The sequence below is a fragment of the Podarcis gaigeae genome (assembly GCF_964106915.1).
Source record: "Podarcis gaigeae genome assembly, chromosome: 15".
Taxonomy (NCBI): Eukaryota; Metazoa; Chordata; class Lepidosauria; order Squamata; family Lacertidae; genus Podarcis; species Podarcis gaigeae.
This window is the reverse complement of record NC_139692.1, coordinates 32,711,721-32,734,306: the sequence shown is the minus strand read 5'-3', so window position 1 is coordinate 32,734,306 and position 22,586 is coordinate 32,711,721. Positions and strand designations below refer to the sequence as shown.

At 46.6% G+C, this 22,586-nt stretch overlaps 1 protein-coding gene across 1 annotated transcript in view; it reads right to left on the bottom strand.

Annotated features, from left to right (window-relative positions):
- Positions 1-2,972: 2,972 nt before the first annotated feature.
- Positions 2,973-22,586, bottom strand: part of ATP2A3 (ATPase sarcoplasmic/endoplasmic reticulum Ca2+ transporting 3) — an 89,966-nt gene continuing 70,352 nt past the window's right edge. The window contains exons 13-22 of the mRNA XM_083714415.1: positions 21,180-21,398; positions 20,449-20,784; positions 19,553-19,773; positions 17,803-18,005; positions 15,724-15,809; positions 15,209-15,342; positions 13,423-13,540; positions 11,779-11,896; positions 4,616-8,095; positions 2,973-4,242 (exon numbers count right to left, since the gene is read on the bottom strand). Coding sequence (XP_083570541.1) covers positions 8,043-8,095; positions 11,779-11,896; positions 13,423-13,540; positions 15,209-15,342; positions 15,724-15,809; positions 17,803-18,005; positions 19,553-19,773; positions 20,449-20,784; positions 21,180-21,398 — 1,488 coding nt within the window. The 3' untranslated portion in view covers positions 2,973-4,242; positions 4,616-8,042. The remainder of the gene's footprint in view (positions 4,243-4,615; positions 8,096-11,778; positions 11,897-13,422; positions 13,541-15,208; positions 15,343-15,723; positions 15,810-17,802; positions 18,006-19,552; positions 19,774-20,448; positions 20,785-21,179; positions 21,399-22,586) is intronic.

Genomic DNA, 22,586 nt, shown 5'->3' with positions numbered 1-22,586 from the left:
AGGGAATGAAAGATAGAGTTTGGAAAAGGTGTGATGTATGTTTTTAAATTGTTTTTGTTTTGTTTTGTTTTATTTAGGGTTAGGGTTGGGGATAGGGTTTTGTTTTGTTTAGTTTAATGTGTTTAGGTTAATGCGTTTAGGTTGTGTTTTGTATTGTCTGTATATTGTATTGTATTGTGTGTTTTTTGTGTTTTTTTTGTTTCTCTTGTCTTTTCTTCTTTTCTTTTCCTTTTTTTGTAATTTTTTAAAATAATAAATATCATTTTTTTTAAAAAAAAAAAGTTTCAGGTTAAGAACAGACCTCCAGAACGAATTAAGTACGTAACCAGAGGTACTACTGCATAAACATTGACAACTGGGAAACACTGGCCTGCAAGCGCTCCAACTGGAGAACAGCCTTTACCCAAAGGTGTCACAGGATTTGAAGACGCTCAAACTCAGGATGAAATGGAGAAACGTGCTAAGAGGAAGGCACATTTGGCAAACCCCCCACTATGATCAACTCCGGCCCGGAAACCTATGTCCCCACTGTGGAAGGATGTGTGGATCCAGAATTGGCCTCCACAGTCACTTATGGACTGACTTTTAAAACTGTGTTTATGGAAGACAATCTTACTGGGCTACAAGTGATTGCCAAAGAGACCAGAGGTGGGGAATATCCAGCCCACCGGCCAGATTTGGCTTACCTGGCCATTTCTCCCACACCACACCCACCTGCCCCACACCTGATGTGATCTGTGATGTCAGGTGCAGTGCAAGTAGACATAGATGGAGTGGCCGCTTGCACAGTCAATCCCCGCCAAAAGCAGGATTGAACTCACAGCTAAACTGGTTGGTGTGTGGGCTTGGGGAGTTCAATCCTGCTTGGTGTGGTGCACCCAAACCCTGCAGGGTGCATGGGAAGTTCTATTTGGTCCATACCTCCTCCCCAGTCCCCCTTCTCCTATTCCCCTGGTACCCTTGGCTGTGCTTGTTTGAACTACATCCCTGCCTCTAGCCCCTATCCTGGTCTCAGTATCATTTAGCAGGACTGCACCTTTGTCTTGGCCAAAAAAAAAAACAAAAAACAAAAAACCCACCAGGAGAGTCATGAGAAAGTGCTTAGAGTGTGCCAACAGGTTTGGATCTGCACAGCCCAACCCGAGGGGATAAATCCACCAGCTGCATAGAAGGCACCTAAGAGGAAGCCTCCACTTCCCAGTCACTGGCCAATCTGACCTGGAGGAAAATGCTAATCTGTCCCGAGAATGATTGCTGTGGATTACTGTTGAGTGACGCATCTCCGGATGTGCCAAGCAAATAACCCCCGTTCAAAAGCATATTTACAGTCCAGGACGATGGATTTGCTGCCAAAGTGTACTGGGTGTGTGCTTTTCCACCGAGAAGCTTGGAGTGAAAGACAAAACAACCAATCTATCAGTATCCTCAAAGAAAAAAGGAAGACACCTACAAGTATTATTACTAGGTGTGCCCTCAACCTGCAGCTTATCCTGTAGCTCCAGCTAATACTGCAAACCCTAAACTGTGTGTGCTAGGATGGGCACCATCACGTGGCTTGACTCACCATGAGAAACAACATCGTTACATAATTGTTGCGTGCCAAAATGGCTCATAACTGGATCTGGGGTTTTTTGCAGACCGACTCCATGTTACAAAGATGTCTGCAAACGTGACATGAAGGTTGGCAACGTCAGCCCTGGCATGTGGGAATGCCTTGCAGAGGACTGCAATGCCTGGACACACTTAGGTTGGGTATCCACAGCAGTGACCAGAGAAGGAATAACCGCTGGGAGGAGGGAGAAGAAACACCATGGACACCTCCATCTGCCCCAGCTGCAACAGGACATGTCTCTCCCCTATTGGTCTGGACAGCCACAGCAGGTGCTGTAACTCTCCAATGGTTTGGGCTTTACCCCCGAAGGCGCAATCCTCCATTGTCTCCTGAGATAGATGGATACCAATCTCCTCTTTCGTGGGCTACACTTGCTGCTGCCCCCAAGGGGTTAACAAAGAAGGGAAATTGCCCTCATGCTGGAAATCAACCCCCTGCCCACCTCCAATTTTAGAGTCTTGCAAGCTGCCTTGTGAATGGGTCCCAGAGCAACAACTCAATCAGCACCGCAGACATGCCAAAGGACCTCTGCATGGGGAAGGTGTCCCAGAATTGGGGTGTTTTGCTGAGGTCTTCCTAGTTGGAAAGTAACCTCCTAACATTTCCCCTGCTAAAACTAGAGAGACTTCCACAGCCACAACTGACTCTTTTCCTGGTTCCAGGGTTAGAGCGATCTAAGGAGACGAGAGGGACTGTGATGGGAGTGCTGAGAATTCCATGTATGATAAATGACTGTTAGTGCTATTGTAACTTATGAGTTGCTTTTCTTACAAAATTCAAAGTGACTTCTGGTACATATTTTGAGATGGAAAGGAGTAAAATGGCACAGACACAACCTTGCAAGAGAGGACTCTCCACCCAGCAGCTTAGCTCAAGCAATTCATCTGCAAAATGCATCCGCTTTGGGGGAACGGTTAATTAAATTTGTTGTTGTTGTTGCTGTGGTTGTTGTGAGTTGCGAGGTCTCTAAGAATTTGGACGCTGGCAGATGGTGACTTGACTGTGTCTGGGTTACTTTAATTAAATAACTGAATAAATGGGTGCCATCCTCTCTCTTTTGCACATCTGCCTTATTCTCCTTGACTCTTTGTCAGTCAAGGCTCCCTTTGGATTGTATAAATTTGTTTATACCTCTTTTTTCTTTCTTTCTTTTTTACTTCATGCTGTTTGCTACAATTGTAGCATTTTTATTGCTTATTTTTATCAATTGGCTTGGATTTTCACTGTGATTAGCATTCATAGCCTTGTACAATCTGTGTGTTGGTCTTCCCCATCTGACTAAAATATTAAAATGCCAACAGAGATCACCTCGACCGCAAGGGGGAGGGGGGAGGGAAACACACACACAACACAGCCAGAATGTGAAGAATAACTTTTCTTTCTGTTTCTTAAAACAACTTTCCTGAAATCAGACACAGTATCTATAAAGGGGTTTTTTTCCCCCTCTCCAAAAAACCTCCATATTAAAATTCTTTGAATACATTTATATATTAAATACAGTAACAACATTTCATGCAAGAATTTTTTTTTCCTGTACAGCAAAACCAACTCAGTAGTATATTCAAGTCTGTACACTCCCAGAGGCCTGGTGATGCTCCCAATCATTTAATTAACATCTTATTTTATACAATGCTGGTGATAAAGAAGAAAGGGGTGGCCTGATATTCAATCAGCATATTGGAGAATCGTCATTTAAAAAAAATAAAACAAAAGCTGTGTAAGCAGGTCCAATATGTGTGACTGATCTCTCTTTGCCTGTCTCTCTTAAAACCAAAAGCAAAAACTGGTGTAAATCCACAGATGAACTTGTCAGATTTTAGCCTGCTAAAACTACACTGAAAATACTTCAACCTAGGCAGGCTGGCCTGCCTAAGACATTTTTACTGCCGGGGCACCATACATTTAAAGCATTATGATACCACTTTAAACTGTCATGGATTCCCCCAAAGGATTCTGGGAGCTGCAGTTTGTTAAGGACGCTGAGAGTTGTTAGGAGACCACTATTCCCCTTCCAGAACAACAGTTCCCGGAGTGGTCTAACTAAATCAAAACCTCTTCACAGGGAACTCTGGGAACTGTAGCTCTGTGAGGGGAATAGGTGCATCCTAGCAACTTTCAGCACCCTCAACAAACCGCAGCTCCCAGAATTCTTTGGGGCAGAAGCCATGATGGTTCAAGGTGGGATCACACCACTTTAAATATATGGCCAAGATGGCCTCCTTTCCATTTTACGTCCAGAAGCCAGCTAGATCGGCAGCTGAATCTTCCTTCAAACACAAGCAACAGGATAGCATTGTGCCATGGGCCTTAATTTAGGGGCTCCATGGCAGACACAGCTCTGCTCCCCAAGAGAATGGAATGGTCAGGGGGCTCTGGGGGAACATCTGTAGGAGGCTGTCACTGCCCCCTACCCCCATATCTGGAGCCTGAGGTGATTCCCTCACTTTGCCAAAAACTAGGGCTTCCCCCTCACTCACACCCTTCACCAAAAATGCTAAAGGGTGAAGTGTTACCTCCAAGACAACAAAGGTAAATACGACAAAATCAGGCTGGAGTCTGGTTTATAGGCTTTCCCTGAGAATTCCAGTAGTTGTTTCTTTTATTATTATTTAAAGGGGGGGTGCTACAAACTTCATAGGTAAAGGAAAAGGTACCCCTGCCCGTACGGGCCAGTCTTCCCAGACTCTAGGGTTGTGCGCCCATCTCACTTAAGAGGCCGGGGGCCAGCGCTGTCCGCAGACACTTCCGGGTCACGTGGCCAGCGTGACAAGCTGCATCTGGCGAGCCAGTGCAGCACACGGAACGCTGTTTACCTTCCCGCTGGTAAGCGGTCCCTATTTATCTACTTGCACCCAGGGGTGCTTTCAAACTGCTAGGTTGGCAGGCGCTGGGACCGAACAACGGGAACGCACCCCACTGCAGGGATTCGAACCGCCGACCATGCGATTGGCAAGTCCTAGGCGCTGAAGTTTTACCCACAGCGCCACCCATGTCCCTACAAACTTCATAGAATTATAGAATTGTCTGGTCTCGGCTAAGATATGAGACTGGAGTCAACCTTCCAAACTTGCCCTCTAGTACAGCCATAGGAAGAGTACTCCAAAATATCTGGAAGGGCACTGGAGCAGGGAGAATGATGCAAAGAGGCTGGATTGGGGCTTTAGAAAAGATCCTCCACTTTTAGTTTTCAGCAGAAATTGGCCGTTTTGGTACAGCAGGGATCCTTCCCCACCAGTTTAGAATGTACAAATGCCCGGATTCGTATCCTGTTTACTGGCCTTTGTTTACCCACTTGCTGCTTCCTCTAGGATCCATCTCGAGGGAAAGTCTAGCCAATCAGGGATCACGCCACGAGAAGGTTGCTGCTGCAGTGCTGTGCAACCTATCATGCTTTGCTATCTCAGGAGCAGACAGTCTAGTCCAGTTGCTGTTGGTCGGCTACAACCCCCATCATCGCTGACCATTGGCTGGGGCTGATGGGAGTTGTAATCCCACAACTGCTGAAGGGCATCCCATTGGCTAGCCTGGTCTACCTGATGACATCAGTAAGGGTAAGTGAGAGAATGAGGGCAAGGTAAATTGGAAAGTGAACAGCTTTGCAAGAAAAGGCATCAAAAAGATTTTTTTTGGGGGGGACAGTTTCAGTACCCCCCACTAGCTCACAAAAGAAAAACGAACCCTTGCATCATTTTTCTCTAAATATTCATAGCCTAAAAACTACAGTTCTGAGATATCTTTGGGTTGGGAAAGATGACAGATAAGTAGGTTTGAACAATGTTTTAAATTTAGCAATGGATTTGCATGTTATATTAAGCTTGGCTTAGCACCAACATGCGGAATCCTAGAGCATAGGACCCTTTGCCCGCTGTCCCATGCTAAATCAAACCATAATTCGGCTTAGCATGCCATCTGAGCCTGGACTGCTGGTTTAGCTCTCTACAGGCTAAACATGAGCAGTAACCAAGGACTGTCCTAGGAGTTATGGCTTGTTCTTTGTCCAGGAGAGTTAAACAACAAGCTCAAATTTGGACAACAAGCTAAACGAAACCATGGCTTAACTCAAACCAGCAGCAGAACAAACCAGCAGCAACTGCAATCTCCTCTTCGGGAGCCAGGGCATTCACCCTAAACCATGGTTTGCCTTAGCACAACACATGAACCAGGTATCTATAAATAAAGCAAAGAAATGCATAGCCCAAGTTGAGACACAGAGGGGCTTAAACTCAATTAGCAAAGCGATAACTATAGGAACATGAATATGACACACACATTGGGTTGCCACCTTCTTTCCTGGCACTGCTCCTGTACATTTAACAATATGTGCCTGTGACTTCAACTTGTCTGTACATGACAATCAAGAACTTCAACAGAACGTTCGTTAGCCTGGAGATATAAGGAAGTTTTCCCCAGCTTGCTCAGCCCTCATTCACCTTCAGGGGTTCCCCTCAGATTTGGTTAATGCATTCTCAGTTCTGCAGTTGCTTATTCCAAATGGTCCACGGAATTTCTTTTTGGCTTATTGTTATTTGAAAGGTAAGACACGCGGGTTCTGAAATGTGTCCCAAAGGTCATGGAAACCCTTAACAAGAAAAAGGTGGCAGGATAATGTGGCGTATTCACACAATACTCTGCACCAGAATCCACCCCACCCAAAAAAGATTTTGTAGCAAATTAAATTGTGCAAGAATTGGTCACGGCAAGCAGCCAAACACTCCAACTTTTGCGGCACTAGGATGAACCTAAAACTGCCACAGTAACATCCCTGAGATGAAGGTGCAACACCCACATTTTTAAATGTTATGTTAGTATGGTGGCAACACGTTGATAGCATTCACTCCCTAGTGCAAAGCAGACCTACCTAACAAAACGTGGTTGAAAACAGCTTAAGCTGGACTTGTATCTCTCACATAAAAACAGCAAATGGAAACACAGCATAAACACAGAATCCGCAACCCTAGGAATTGTAGTTTTGTGGTGTGCAGAGACCATTCAACATTCAGCCCTCTATAGAACTCCCAGTAATTCCCAGGGTTGATAGACTGAAAGGCAGGATAAATGAATGGGACTGAAATTAACTCAGGTTGCAATTACACCCCAGGGCACTTTCCACTGCAGAATTTACCCAAAGATCTATAGCATAGTTCATTTAGGGCAGTCTGGCTTAAGCCCTTCCAGATGTTTTGGACTACAAGTCCCATCTGCCTGAGTTAGCGCAGCTCTGCTGATGATGGGGGTTGTGATCCCAAACCTCTGGATCACAACCAGGTTGGGCAAGGCTGACCTAAGACAATGTTCAGTAGTAAATAATGCCCACATATTTCAGCCACTTACCATTGACCGTTTTCTTTCTGAGTTCCAAAAAAAAAAAGCATCTGGGAGAAGATTAAATATCCCAAGATTTGCCATTGCCCCAAATTATCTGCAACTCTGGCTCAATTTATGTGCCCAGGCAGTTTTCTTTTGGAGAGTCTAGGGGAAATTTATCCCAGAAAATGATTTATTTTTGCTACTGGGATTATTTCCTTCTTTTTTAGTCCCAGACAATGTTAGTAACAAAAATTTCCCACAGCGTTTTTCAACAAAAACTGATCAAAGGAAACAGATTCCTTAAGAACTTAAAACATCCTTATTTACTCAAGCTTTCCCAGACGTATGGCCCAGTCCTTGGGCTGATATGACTTTTGATGGCTTTAAAACAGATTATGTCAAGCCAATTTTGTTATCTGCATTGCCTAGATATGATTCCCCCCACACACACATTTGATTCATAGCATGCAAATTTATAAAATAAATACATAAAAGAATCTTTTTCTGATAGCACATTGTTGATTGGATTTAGGGGTATTTGACTACCTTGAGATACATTGGAAGGTAGGGGGAAATCTCCAAAACGATTTGTGTGATTTTTCACTTATGGGTTTCAGGTGAGAGTTAAATTAAGTCAGAGCATCAAGGGAGCACTTAATGCTACCTCTTCCTGAGCAGGGGTGGTGTCTGTCAAGAACTCTCCCCGAAACTACCACAAGCTCACTTCCTTTCTGAGACAGAAAAATACAGGTTTTTGGGGCATTGAAGATTTGGAGGGTGGGGAAGAAGAGAAAATTATAGGAAAAAAGATTGCATTTTGAAGAAGCAGACCTTTAAGGATCTAGGCTCTCCTGTCTCCACGACATTGCAAAATTCTACACCCTAAGCCATAATTTAGCTGTCCAGTCTTTGCACCACTATGTACAAGGGTGGAAGGGGAAGCTATGTAACAAGAGTAAAAACAAAACTAAAAATAAAGTCAGGTTGTTTGTTTGTTTTTCCTTTTCTTTAACAATTCAACCGCATTAAGTCCATCACTTTTTCAAAAGCATGCATATTCCTTGTTGGCTTCTGGTGATGTTCAGGCATGCAGACTCTTCAGTCCTAGTTAGGAGCTGAGGGTTCAATTGCGGAGAAATTGAGTTCCTTTTGGTGTCGTTTCATTTCTTCGCATCTCTGCCTGGTGGTGGTGGGGCGAATGAGTGGAGGGGGAGAGATGGGAAATGATTATCGGTTTTCATTTTTTTAAAGATAAAATATTTCCCCCTACCTTTAACCATAATAGTATAACTCAGGATGGAGGGAACCCAAAAAGAGGAAAAAAAGTCATTCATGCAAGAGATTGCTGCTTTGTGCAACTAACTGCCTCATGAGACTTATTTATAAAAAATATTTATCTACTGCTATTCATTAAAAACTTCAGAGCTGTTTACAACAATTATATGTAAAGCCATACCATAAAATTTGAAAAAGTTAAAATCAGAAATCAGCCAGGTATTGTGGAAAGATGTATTCTTAATTGGCTGCATAACAGAAAAACTTTCAGCAGGAGTTTAAAAGTTGGCAGAGAAGGTGCCTGCTGAATCTAGTGGCAGAGTGTTCCACAGGACCGAGCCAATGAAACTAAAGGCTCAGTTTCTTCTTGTTGTCAAGTAAGCCGTGCCAACCTGAGGAACAACCAATGACCCTCCTGCAGATGAACTCAGGAATCAACCTGGGATACAAAGGTTCAGGCAGTGCCTGAACTACCCTTGGCCTAAGTCGTTCAGGGCTTTGCAAATTAATACAAGGTTCTTGACCTTGGCTGGATAATAGATGAAAAACAGCCAGTGCAGAGGCTTTAACATTGATGTCACAGGTTGTCAGCCAGATGCCCTATCAGCAGTTTGTCTGCCACATTCTAGACCAGCTGAAGCTTCTGAACCATGTTCCTGGCAAAGACCACAACCTCAAATAGCTGGGAAAGGGCCATTAGACAAAAATTGCAGGACAGGATAGACCCCATCAATGGCCCATGACCGATGAATGGAACCTCAGGGGCAGTGTTACTTGCTGCAACAGCAGGAGATAGCTTCTGACTCTGTGCTCTGGGTTAAACTACAGAGCCTTGGACTTGCCGATCAGAAGGTCGGCGGTTCGAATCCCCGTGACGGGGTGAGCTCCTGTTGCTCAGTCCCTGCTCCTGCCAACCTAGCAGTTTGAAAGCACATCAAAGTGCAAGTAGATAAATAGGTACCGCTCCAGTGGGAAGGTAAACGGCGTTTCCGTGCACTGCTCTGGTTCGCCAGAAGCGGCTTAGTCATGCTGGCCACATGACCCAGAAGTTGTACACCGGCTCCCTCGGCCAATAAAGCGAGATGAGCGCCAAAACCCCAGAGTCGGCCATGACTGGATCTAATGGTCAGGGGTCCCTTTACCTTTACCTTAGGTTCCACAGCACTTGCTGAAACAAGATCTATACTTGCTGAATCGTGTTGAGCCTTGGGCCTGGCCTTCCCCTTCCTAGTAGCCCAGATTGAGACATGTGGGTCTCCAAGTGGCATGGGGCTTGCTCTGTGTCCTAGATTTGGGGGGGGCTTGCCTCTGTGTCCTAGTTTTGGGGGGGTCTCTCTAAGTGGCAAGTGGAGCATAGAGTTATAGAGCTGGAAGGGACCTCAAAGGTCATGTAGTCCAACCCCCTGCAATGCAGGGACCGAGGCTAAAGAATCCCTGACAGATCTTTGTTTAAAAGCCCTCAAAGCATGAAAGCCGCCTTCCTGACATAAAGTCAGGTAGCAGACAGCATTTCTCTTTGCTTAAAAAGCAAAACAATGCCAGAAACCCTCCTGGAGGGGGGGGGTGGGTTTGGTCTTCTCGTAAAGCACTCTCTCCCCCCCCCCCTTTGCACATGTCAATTTGGCTCCAAGTTAACGACAGCAAAGGATTACCCTACAAGGCCATATTATGACAGGGGGAACGACATGCTCTCAGCATCCAAGGCTGACACAAAGACTCTGTTCTATGCCCACCGGTAATGAGTCACTATGGAGATCCTGCTGTGCTTCAAAGGGGCCTTTTATGGTCTCCAAGAGAGCAGGTTACATTGGCAGGCAAAGAAGGAGAAAAAACGCCACAATCGATTTAAGAGGATTTGTAAATTCCTGCAATGCAATAGCAGGAGTGGGAAGCCGAGAGAGCTGGTACCCAACCTGCTTGAATGGGATTGCATTCTCCCCTAAAGATCAGATTTACACTTTGTGTGTTGTCTGTGTGTGGGGATAGAGCCAGCCCTGTCCCTGGAAGGCCATGTGATATCCATGGCACTCACATAGCTTCTAGCAGCCAACTACGACCCCACCTGGACAGGAGCAGCTTAGTCACGGTTATGAATAATAATAATAATAATAATAATAATAATAATAATAATATATTATTATTATTTATACCCCGCCCATCTGGCTGGGTTTCCCCAGTCACTCTGGGCAGCTTTTAACAAAATATTAAAATACAATAATGAATGCTCCAGCAAACTTCTGTTTAGACTTACAATTGCAATTTTTTTTTTTTAATTTCATATAATTTAGATGCCGCTTGATTGCAAGGAAAAACCCTCAGACTGGATTTCAAAAAGATTATACAGTTAAGAACAGCTTTTTATAAAAAAATAAAACCAACAATAAGATAAAAACAGATTAAAGCACATGGCAACAGTCTGCATATGTGGACAGGCTTGCCGAAATAGAAATGCTTTCTTTTTGCAGGTGCCCAAAAGAGTACTGTGAAAGTACCTGCCTGAGGCCCCTAGGCAGGGAGTTTCAAAGTCACTCAAAACAACTTCTGAAGAATGACATGTTTCTCATGTAAACTGTCCATTTCTACAGAAGTGAACCTCACTGAGCTCAGTGGGACTTACTCCCTGGCTTCTGCAAGGACAAGTCCTGTTTCACAAACTTGTTAAGAGTTCTACAAGTGTCAGCAATCATATAGGTCAGGATTTCCCAAAACCTGGGTCTCCAGCTGTTTCCGGACTACAGTTCCCATCATCCCTGAATGCTGGTCTTGCTAGCTAAGGATGATGGGAGTTGTAGTCCAAATTTTGGAGACCCTAATTTGGGAAACCCTGATATAGGCAGAGGTGATCCAGTGGACACGGTGGACTTGGACCTTCAAAAAACATTTCGACAAGGTACCTCACCCAAGATTCCTGAATACCAGTTGCTGGAAATCACAGGAGTGTGGGGAGAGTTTTCTTGTTCTCGTGTCTCGCTTGCCAGTTTCCCACTGGTGCATCTAGTTGGCCACTATGAGAACAAGATGCTGGACCAGATGAGCCACTGGCCTGACCTCGCAGAGCTCTGCTTGTCTCTTATCTGTGCTGATACATTGGCTCCCAGTACATTTCTGGGCACAATTCAAAGTGTTGGTGCTGACCTTTAAAGCCGTAAATGGCCTCAGCCCAGTATACCAGAAGGAGCGTCTCCACCCCCATCATTTGGCCCAGACACTGAGGTCCAGCTCCGAGGGCCTTCTGGCAATTCCTTCCCTGCGAGAAGTGAGGTTACAGGGAACCAGGCAGAGGGCCTTCTCGGTAGTGGAGCCCGCCCTGTGGAACGCCCTCCCATCAGATGTCAAGGAAATAAACAACTATCTGACTTTTAGAAGACATCTGAAGGCAGCCCTGTTTAGGGAAGTTTTTAATGTTTGATGTTCTATCGTGTTTTTAATATTCTTTTTGAATCTGTCCATGGGTATAAATAATATATATTTTATTGTTATCATTATTATGATAATTGTGACCCCGCTAGCTGGGTTCCTAAGTGACCCATGCACATGCAGGAAAGAAGGAGAGGACTGCCAACCCCACCACAGGACACACTCACCATCTAAATGATTGCGGGAAAGGTACTTGAGTCCTTCATCCAGCAGGATAACCGGCAAGGAGATTTTCAGCACCATTACCCACTGGGGCCAGCTAAGTGGTGTCACCTGGAAGATCAGCTGGGAAGCAAGGAGAGGATATGTATCACACCTGTCCTTCTGTTCAGAGGCAAGTGCCAATCATTATGTAACCAATACGGCACTGTCCAGGCACAGGAATCAGCAGACTTGCAGTGGTAACCCTGAGGTTTATAGCACTGCTTAGTTTTTTTTATAGAAAAAGATCCCCAAGCATGGCGACACTTCCAGCAGCTCAATGAGCTTGTTGAGTGTCTGCAGAGAGAAACACGAAAAAGGGGAGGAGAAATGGAATGGAGTTTCCTAGAGGAGGGCGTAACTTCATAACTGGAACCACGAATGGGAGTACGTCACAATGCAATATTTTTCTTGCTGGATAATGTTTTTGCTTCGGGGGGGGGGGGACAACCTCTAAATGTGAATTTAAACAAATATATACAATGTTAGCCCACAATGGGTCTCCCAGCAGGGAGACAAATATATGGGGAAAGTTTGCACACGGGAGGTTGTATGATTGATGTCTGGTGTCTCCACTTCATCAAACAGAAGCTTCATGGGGAAGATCTCTATCTGAGACTCCGGAAAGCAGCTGTTGGTCTAGATCAGGAATGTAGAACCTGAGTTCCTCCAGATGTTGTTGGACTCCAACTCCCATCAGCCCCCAGTCAGCATTGCCAATGCTCAGGTGTGATGGGGGTCGGAGGCCACCTGGAAGGCCACAGGTTGCTCCATACTTGCTTGAGACCAGGGGTTTGCAAACTTTTCCAGGCCACTGCCCCCTTGGTTCCATAAACTCATCTCCAGTGCCCCCTATCCTATCCTATAAAAAAGCATTATTGAGAATAGCGGTTTGCACTAAGGAAGGCAATAACACACACAAAAATCAAAACAGTAACAATTAATTGCACATTTATTCAAAAGCCAATGAAAATTAAACTAAATTCTAAACACCAGTTCAATGCAATGGATCCAGTGATGCCAGCTTTTCAAGGTCTGATGCTCATTTGCACCTCCTGCTGGCCTCTTAGAACCGCTCTTTAGAGCTCAATCGGAGCAAACAGCAATTTGGGTTCCCCCTGGATTGCCATTTGGTCCAATCTATCGCTAGAGAGTGGGTATTCCCTTGGAAGGAGCTGGGCAAGTGGAAAAGTGCTTAGACTCACGCTTTCTAGGCATGGCACAAGTGGACATGTGGATGGGGCCTTAGTGCCCCCCCCCCCAGCTAATCCCACTGCCTGCTCCCCAGGGTACAACTTCCTTTACTAGGACCAACTTCCTGCCTCAGTAACAAGGCAACTGGTTATGTTTACCCTGCCAAGTCCAGTCCTGAAAGGGACCACATGTGGACCCAGCCTGCTCAGAAAGTGGGAGAGCAGGTAGCATCTTTCTTGGGGTCCAAGGCTTCCCCTCTCTCATGGTGTCTGGGTGGTCAGATGCTGAAGGGGATGGGGTGACGGTTGTCTCCTGCACCTTTAATAGTGGAGCAGGCGATGGGGATTTCAGGCACGGGCAGCCTGGGTCTCGTCTGCATCTGGCCACCCTCAAAAATGCAGGTTCTACCTACTTACAGGCAATGGCTTCATGTGGAGGATCAGGAAGTGCAGAGCCATGGACATGACAATGGCCCCCAGGAGCCAGAGGTTCAGCCAAGGAGGCATCCTGAGCAGCGACTGGTTTTCAGACACACTGTGGGAGAGATGGGGTGCATTCAGACGTTGGGAATATTGAGTTAGTTTTCCTGATTTTAATGCTAGAGCTTCTGCCCTGATCCCTAACGTTCCTTTCACACTGCAGTACCTGTTGAGTTATGGAACTGTGGGATTTTTAAAATCAACACACCATCTAGTCACACTAAATCTCATTTACTCTGGTGAGTGTGACCAGAAACATCACAGGAAAACTTTGCTATGCGCCCCCTCCATTTTGCACATGCATCCTTCTTCCCCCCATAATTCACCCATGAAAAGGATAGGAGAGACCATCAGCTTTACCTCCCCAAATTTCGTCACTTTAAAGGTAAAGGGACCCCCATTAGGACCAGTTGTGATCGACTCTAGGGTTGCGGCGCTCATCTCGCTTTATTGGCCGAGGGAGCCGGCGTACAGCTTCCGGATCATGTGGCCAGCATGACTAAGCTGCTTCTGGCGAACCAGAGCAGCGCACGGAAACGCCGTTTACCTTCCCGCCGGAGCGGTACCTATTTATCTACTTGCACTTTGATGTGCTTTCAAACTGCTAGATTGGCAGGTGCAGGGACCGAGCAACGGGAGCTCACCCCGTCGCGGGGATTCGAACCGCCGACTTTCTGATCGGCAAGTCCAAGGCTCTGTGGTTTAACCCACATCGCCACCCGCACCTGTCACTTTACTCAAGCCCCCAAAAACCATGACCCAAATTAAAGTCCAATGTGCTATATTACAAACGTATTATAATGATACTTTTGATATTGGTGATAATGAAGACGACGACGGTGGTGGCCCTGTCCCCCTTACGAATGCTGCGGGTTACATGCTCCGCTAACCCGGAAGTAGATGCCCCTTGCTGCGACCTTTGCTCCAGAATGCAAGCGGAAGTCGTACTCCGGTGGCGCGGCAGCAGCGGGAAGCGTCATTACAGAAAGCGCTACTCATGTTATGAGCGGTTTCCTGTTACAAACGGACCTCCAGAACGGATTATGTACGTAACACGAGGTACCACTGTATTTTGGAAAGCGGTTTTCAGGTTCTGGTCTTTGTTTGGAAGCCACTTGGAATCACGATGGTGGACCAAAACTTTTCAAAACTGCCAGTGTGATGTAGTGGTTAAGAGCGGTGGACTCGTAATCTGGTGAACCGGGTTCGTGTCTCCACTCCTCCACATGCAGCTGCTGGGTGACCTTGGGCCAGTCACACTTCTCTGAAGTCTTTCAGCCCCACTCACCTCACAGAGTGTTTGTTGTGGGGGAGGAAGGGAAAGGTGAATGTGAGCCACTTTGAGACTCCTCCGGGTGGTGATAAAGCGGGATATTAAATCCAAACTACTCCAAACTACACTGTGGTGGGGTTTTTTTCGGTTTCTCATAATTCCTGTGCAACTCTAGGCATTTTCCACTAGTGGCAACAATAATTTATGCCACAGAGCATGCTCTACCCAAATGATTTTGTACTTGCATGATTCAGAAGCACATGCAGATGTCAAGGTTCTCTGCACATCTACGCATGATTTACACGTGATGCAGCAAATCCCCTTCCTGTATTAATCGGGCCGCAGACTGTACCTGTGTTAGCCAGTTTCCATTTGCTGGACCATTTCTTCTTAATTTCATACCCAAACCTTTTTTTAAGGAGGGCCGATGCCTGGAAAGCAATGCCATACCTGTTGAGTGCATTTAACATCTCAATGGTCACCAGCACAGAGAGCGCCATGGTGGTCGGGTAACGCGATTCGAAAATTTCACAGTCGACGCCTTCGAAGATGGGGTTGTCCTCTGTGCATCGCATGAAGTTCCTCTGTAGGTAGGAGAATATAAACACAAGTCTGGAGATGGGGGGGATCTTTCACCACCACTACCAACAGGTTCCAGAGGAGCCTTTTGCTCCTAAAAATTAAATTACTATATTCCCTGTTTTGCTAGCAGCACTCACGAAATAGCTATTCCTGTGGGTTGACAACAAGAATGACTAGGCTTCCTTGATAGCTATGCTCTGCCTCCGTGGTCTGAGGCAGGAATGCTTCTGAATAACAGAAGCCGCAGGAGGGGAGAGTCCTCTTGCGCTTGGATCCTGCCCGTGTGTCGGCCACTGTGAGAGCAGGATGCTGGACTAGATGGGCCAGATCCAGGCTCTTCTGATATTCTCACGTGTTTTCCCTGCACTGGACTATCAACTTACCAGCTGGTGGAAGGTAACTTGTGGTCCTTCGGGGTCATACAAGAACCACCAGGTAGCTGAACCCACAGTGGCAAAGCCAACATACACTGCAAGGAAAGGAGGAAAAAGTAATTGATCACACAGGCGAAACTCTGTGTGCTGTTGTGCTGCCTTCAGAAGGCAGCCATTCGACAGTAGCCATATCCTCCAAGCAGGCTTTACAGGGCAGCCCCACTCTGAGCATCATTTATTTGTTTCAAAGGCTACAATCAAAAGACTCTCCCTGGGCAGCTTCTGTTCACCGGCATTTCTGATGGTGCAACCTAAATACCACAAGCTTTATACTCCACCTCCCATGGGACATGTCTGGCAAGTGGGCAGGGCCCCTGGCCTGTCAATCACACAACATCGCAATGATGTCACTTTGGCACAACTGTTAGGCAGGGAAGCCCAGGCAATCAGCTGATTGTTGGTGCTTGGAAAGGACAGATCTTTGCAGTTGCTGCCAACCAGCTGATGGGAGGTGTCTACAATTTCCCCTTTCGCTCAAGTGGCTTCTTTAGCTGGCCTACATTGTGCAGTAGGAAGAAGGCATAGGGTGAGGCAGCATAGCTGTCAACGTTTCTGTTATGTACTGAAGTTCTCACCCTGGGCCAGCAGGGGGATACTGTAGATAGTTATGCAAATGAAGGATCGAAAGTGACGTTCAGTGATTGGATAGTTTTAGAAAGTTGCTACAGTTACATTGTTCTGGAGCTCTATATAAGCAGGCTGGCTGAGCTCTTCAGTTCAGTTCTGTTCTGGCCTTTGAATAAACAAGAGCTGTTTGAAGAATCGCTGTGTCGTCTGATATCTTCACCCACAACTTAACAATTTCCCTTTTTTAAAAGGGAAATTCCCTTATTCTGAATAGGATTCCTCGCAAGAAAAGGGAAAAGTTGACAGCTATGTGAGGCAGGTGGGTGGGTCTTGTCTTGTCTTGTCCAAAACATGGGACAAATGGAAGGCCCTGGCAGGCCGAATTAGACCCTCAGTTAGAGATGCCCCAATACTGCTATTCCCACTTATCTGGAATTAAGTCCCATTGGCCCCAGTGGGATTTACTTCTGAGGAGACCTGTTAACTGCCTTGTTAAGATGCTGGGCATTATAGAACATTAAGTCAGCGAACAAAGCCCCACCCAGAAGGCTTACAATCTAACTGCAACAAAGATGTGATTGGAAGGAAGCAGAGAAGCCGAGATATCTCTCACTCTCAGAGTAGCCAAGTGCCACCCTCCAGCTAAGCAAAACCCACCAGGAACCGACCCAGACATTTTGCAGTTTTCCTCTTTAAAGCTTGTGATGCAATGACAAAATGTTGATGCCCATTTTGTTTCATGCCGTGCTATTTTTAGTTACTTATTATTAAATGAATTTACTAGTCGCTTTTTTGCCATGGCAACTCAAAGCAACTTACGAAAAAGCTTAACCCCCCCCCCACAAGAAAGCCCCCATAAATACATTAAAACTAGATAGGAAAGGGGGAATGCATTAAAACATCCCACCCACTCTAGAAGGCCACGGGTCGTTAGGAGCCAAAGGTCTGGTTAAAAAGGAATGTTTTTGCCTGGCGCCTTAAGACGTATAATGATGGCGCCAGGCCTGGGGGAGAGCATTCCACAAACAGGGAGCCACCACCAAAAGGGCCAATTCTGGTATTTTATTTTGTTTTATTCCTTTTCACCCTATTATACACCCTATTGGATAATGCATTTCATGTGGCTCTCATTGTATTTCCTTGACGCTCGTCATTGCCTGTAACTACGGAGATTTGGTTTAGAATGTGAGATACACCTGAGATAAAATCTCACTAAGGGGTGGGGAGGATGAAGAGGCTGTGATGCTCCGCCCTTAGCCCCGCCCCACGGTCACCTGACACCTGCTGGATTCTGATGCATTCTGGGCAGATGTCTGCAGAGAGGACCTGACTCTACACACACAGTCTCCCTGTGGGAACTTCTAAACTCTGTGCTGCGAATGGGGATTAAAGCAGTCTCCAAAATTCTCCCTAATCCCTAGTGTTGAACATGGCCTGGGGGGGGGGGGAGGCGTTTCTCACCTCCAATGGCAAGGTAGCGGAAGAAGAGCCACCCGCTGATCAGAGGCTCCCTGGGATTCCGCGGCAGCTTGTCCATGATGTCAAGGTCGGGTGGATTGAAGCCCAGAGCCGTCGCTGGCAGCCCATCGGTCACCAGGTTGACCCAAAGCAGCTGGACTGGGATCAACGCTTCGGGGAGGCCCAGGATGGCTGTCAGGAAGATACTGGGGGAAAGAAACACACAGAAATTCTACCACGACTTGATTTCACTCCCAGTGCTTTCCTTTTTTTATCACACAAGTGATAAACCTCAGGTCTGTGGGCCAGATTTCAGGGAATCGTAGAATTGTAGAGTTGGAAGGGACTCAAAAAGTCATCTAGTCCAACCCCCTGCGATGCAGGAATCTAAACTGAAGCAACCATGACAGATGGCTCTCCAGCCTCTGCTTAAAAACATTCAAGGAAGGAAAGTTCGCAACCTCCTGAAGGTGACCATTCGCTGTCAAACAGCTCTTATCATCAGTTCTTCCTGATGTTTAGACAGAATCTCCTTTCTTGTAACTTGAAGCCATTGGTTAGAGTCCTACCCTCCAGAGCAAGAGAAAACAAGCTTGTTCCCTCCTCCATGTGACAGCCCTTGAGATATCTGAAGATGGCTATCCAATCTCCTCTCAGTGTCCTCTTTTCCAGGCTGAACATATCCAGCTCCTTCAACCATTCCTCATAAGGCCTGGTTTCCAGAAACCAAGGACTGGAAACCTCCAGGGTTCCCCCCATTTGTGACATGAAATGCGGGGCAGGTAGAGATGCAGCTGGAAAGCAGGACTGAACTCCCCGCCTATTGGCTGAGGCATGGTGAGTTTACTTCTTTACTATTTCCATTTATAGACCACGCTGCTAGCTAAAAGATCTCAAAGCGGGTTGCGCACACAATCAGTACGATAAAACCACGCCAAACGTGTCGCATAACAAAATGCATTAACAATATCCACAAATGTAATAAGGAATGAATAAAATTGGAGAGCCCTGCAAGGTGGTATAAATTTCAAGTGCCACAACATGCATGCAATCATCCATCCCATTTTACTCACAACCCTGTTTCACACAACCACCACAAGCGTTCGTTGATTCCAACATTGCCCCCGTCAACCCCTTATACATAGATCACTCACACTCAACAATATCACAACCCAAGTACCACTGCCAAGCATATACAAATTAGGCACATCCCTAATATCTGAAGCAGTCATGGACTCGTGCCCCTTCCTGCTGGACCATCTAATACCCTTCTCCTATCTATAACCTGAGAGGCACCCAGTTCTCTACCAGAGCATCTGTTCTGCTTAGTTCTCTGTGGTGAAAGCTCCGGTGTACCTCAACCCTTCAAAAAACAGGACTGAGCTCCCTGCCCATCAGCTGATGTACTGGTGTGCAATTCTGCATTCTTCCCACCTGTCAAAGTCAGCCCATTTGTGGGGGAGATAAAGATCTGGCTCACTGGGGACCCCATGCTTTATTATTATAAAGCTTATGAATTAGGAGTGGAACCTATGCTCAAGCCAAACTTGTCTGCTGGGGAGCACCCAATGGACAAAGCAAACAAGGCGCATTTACACATTCTTTGATGGCTTTGAAGGCACCCTCCCAATATTTTGGACTACAACTTCCATCATTGCCCGTGATGATTGGCCATGCTGGCTGGTGTGAGTTGGCACCCGTCTGGAGGGCCACAGGCATTCCTGGGTCCAGAATGGAGGGAGAAGGCACTTACCAGACCACTTCTCCGACATTGGAGGAAATGAGGTAGCGGATGAATTGCTTCATATTGTTGTAGATGGCACGGCCCTCCTCCACGGCTGCGACGATGGTGGAGAAGTTGTCGTCGGACAAGACCATTTCCGCCGCTGACTTTGCCACCGCTGTGCCGGAGCCCATGGCGATGCCGATTTCGGCTTTCTTCAACGCAGGGGCATCGTTCACTCCGTCGCCGGTCTGGAGCACAAAGAAAAACCCTTGTCACTGGAAGGAACATAAGAAGAGACATCTAGGCCAGCATCGTCTTCTCACAGGGGCAAACCCAACGCCTGTGGAAAGCCAGCAAGCCTATAACATTTAAACACGTTATAAAATACAATGTGTTAATAACAAATGAGTTAAAATGCACATTTAGAACCAGCAATTAAAATCTAGTTTGCCCTGACAGCAGCCCATTGGGCAGCACTGTCTGCACCTTAATTCCCAAAGGTTTCTGTCTGAACGAGAAGGTCTTGGCCTACTCTATTGGGAGGGAAGAAGAAGAAGAAGAAGAAGAAGAAGAAGAAGAAGAAGAAGAAGAAGAAGAAGAAGAAGAAGAAGAAGAAGAATAATAATTCTGCAATATAGGAGCAGCCACAGAAAAGGCCAGCTACACCTCTGATACTGAAGGGACTGGGAGAAGGTGCTCACCTGAGGATCTTAGCACCTGGGCAGCTTCATATAGGGAGACACATTCTTTCAGGTGCCTTGGGCCCAATCCACTCCCACCCAAGCTATTTCCCAAGATTATCTGCAGGTCCAGCAACTGGAAGGGGATTTGGAGCCAGCTAGCTCCGAAATCTGATTCAGGAACATGCTTGGAGGCTTCAGATGCAACAAGACAGTCAGGGAGTCCCCGTTTCCAAAGCTCACCATAGCTGTGATTTCGTTGAACGACTGCAGGTACTCCACTATCTTGGACTTGTGGGCAGGCTCCACGCGGGCAAAGCAGCGAGCAGAGCGGCAGGCGTTGCTCTGGTCCTCTGGCGAGAGGTCGTCGAATTCCCTCCCCGTGTAGGCTTTGTCCGCCACCTCTTCGCTCTCCGAGAAGATCCCAATCCTCCGGCAGATGGCCACGGCCGTCCCCTTGTTGTCGCCAGTGATCATGATGACCCGGATGCCGGCTTTCTTGCACATCTCGATGGACAGCATCACTTCCTTCCGAGGAGGGTCCAGCATCCCCACACAGCCCACGAAGGTCAGGTTGGTCTGCAGGCCGGACGAGAAGGGAGGGATCAGACCCCTGAAGAGTGGTACCCACCAGACTTTCTATAGAGGGAAGCCCTTTTTAAGAAAGGCCCGAGGGTGCCTAGTGGTTGTAGTCAGGAATGGCTGAGGATAGAACTGGTTTTTCCCCAATGCCTTCTCTGAGGAGCCAAAGAATTATCAAACTGCATTAGCCATAAGACCTAAGGCAGATGTCGTCCCAAACAACCGGCAAACACCAAGCTGAAGGTGGATATAAACAATGATAGCTTGGGGAGCCTTAAAGTCTTTATGAACTGTACACAGCTCCTTAACCCTGCTCCTCATACACTGCTCCAACCACCTCACTCCATCCTAAACCAGGCTGCTCTTGGGCCTCTTCCTTGACTCTGCCTTACCTCGTAGTTGATGAACTGGCTGGAATCATCCAGACGCATATCCTCCTTCCGCGGAGGATGGTCTCTCGTGGCCAACGCGAGGCAGCGCAGGGTGTCGATGCCGGTGCCCCACTCCCGGATCTTGGAGAGTATCTTCTCCTTGGTGGAGAGAGTCAGGGCAACCCGGGTGCTGCCAACACGGACGTAGTTGCAGCGCTCGATGACGCTCTCTGGGGCGCCCTGTCGGAAAAGGTATGGAAGTCACAGGACAGGCCCATTAAGAGATGCAGAAAGCAAGCAAACGGGTAAGAGATTGGAGGACAACCAGCCCAAGAGGTGGAGGGTTCCCTAGCACTGGGCTGCATTCCTCAGGTGGGTTCCATTAGCACCCAGAGGATGGAGAGCCGACTAAAGGGCCAGGGCTAAAATTCAATGTGAATTATTTGATGGGATGGATGTGCCGCCTGCCCTCTTCAAATTCACAGACACAGCATGGGCCACCTGAATGATGCTCACAGGCTCCTGGTGGTACATGGACTATGGTTTGGGCACCTCCTGCTTTATTGCATTTTTGCTGCTATTTTAAAGGTTTTCATTGTACATTTGTAAAGTCGCCATTTTTAGTTGTAATAGCTTAGCCTTTTTTTCTGCATTAAGTGAGAGAAAAATGGTCTTAAAACTAAGCCATTAAAAATAAGCAATTTCTATTCACTTTTTGCAAACAAAAAAACACTTCAAAAATCCAGAATCATCTGGTTGAGGGTTGTATGCTGAACTACCAGTAAGTTTAGAAACCTTGGGTTGGATAGGTCTGATGAAAAGAGCAGCAAATTCAGACCCCCATCCCTACCCAGCAGGACAGATTTTTTTTATATAAAAAAAACACACAACAACACAACAACCAGTCTTAGTGTGAATATGTCCTTTAGCCGAACTCACAAATGAACACTGGGCATTTGACCGACGATACCTCTGCATGAAAACAGAGACTTAAAAGTAAAACAAGAGCGTGTGCTATTTAGAGAATTACTTTTCTGCCTTTTGGAGCAGAGAAACTTTCTTTCTCCCTCTGTTATAACACTGCGATTCGTGGACATCCAATGAAGGTGAAGATTGGAAGGACAGAGAAAAGAAAGTCCTTCTTCACCCAGTGCATAGTTAAACTATGGCGCTCCCTCCCTCAGGAGGCAGTGATGGCCACCAACCTAGATTTCTTTAATAAAGGATTAGACATAACCACGGAGGAGTGGCCTATCAGTGGAGATTGGCCATGATGGCTATGCTTCTGCCTCTGAAACTGGAGGCAGCAATGCTTCTGAAGAGCAGTTGCTGGGAGCCACAGGAGGGTAGAGGGCTCTTGCGCATGGGTCCTGCTTGTGGGTTTCTCACTGGGGCATCTGGGTGGCCACAGTGAGAGCAGGATGCTGG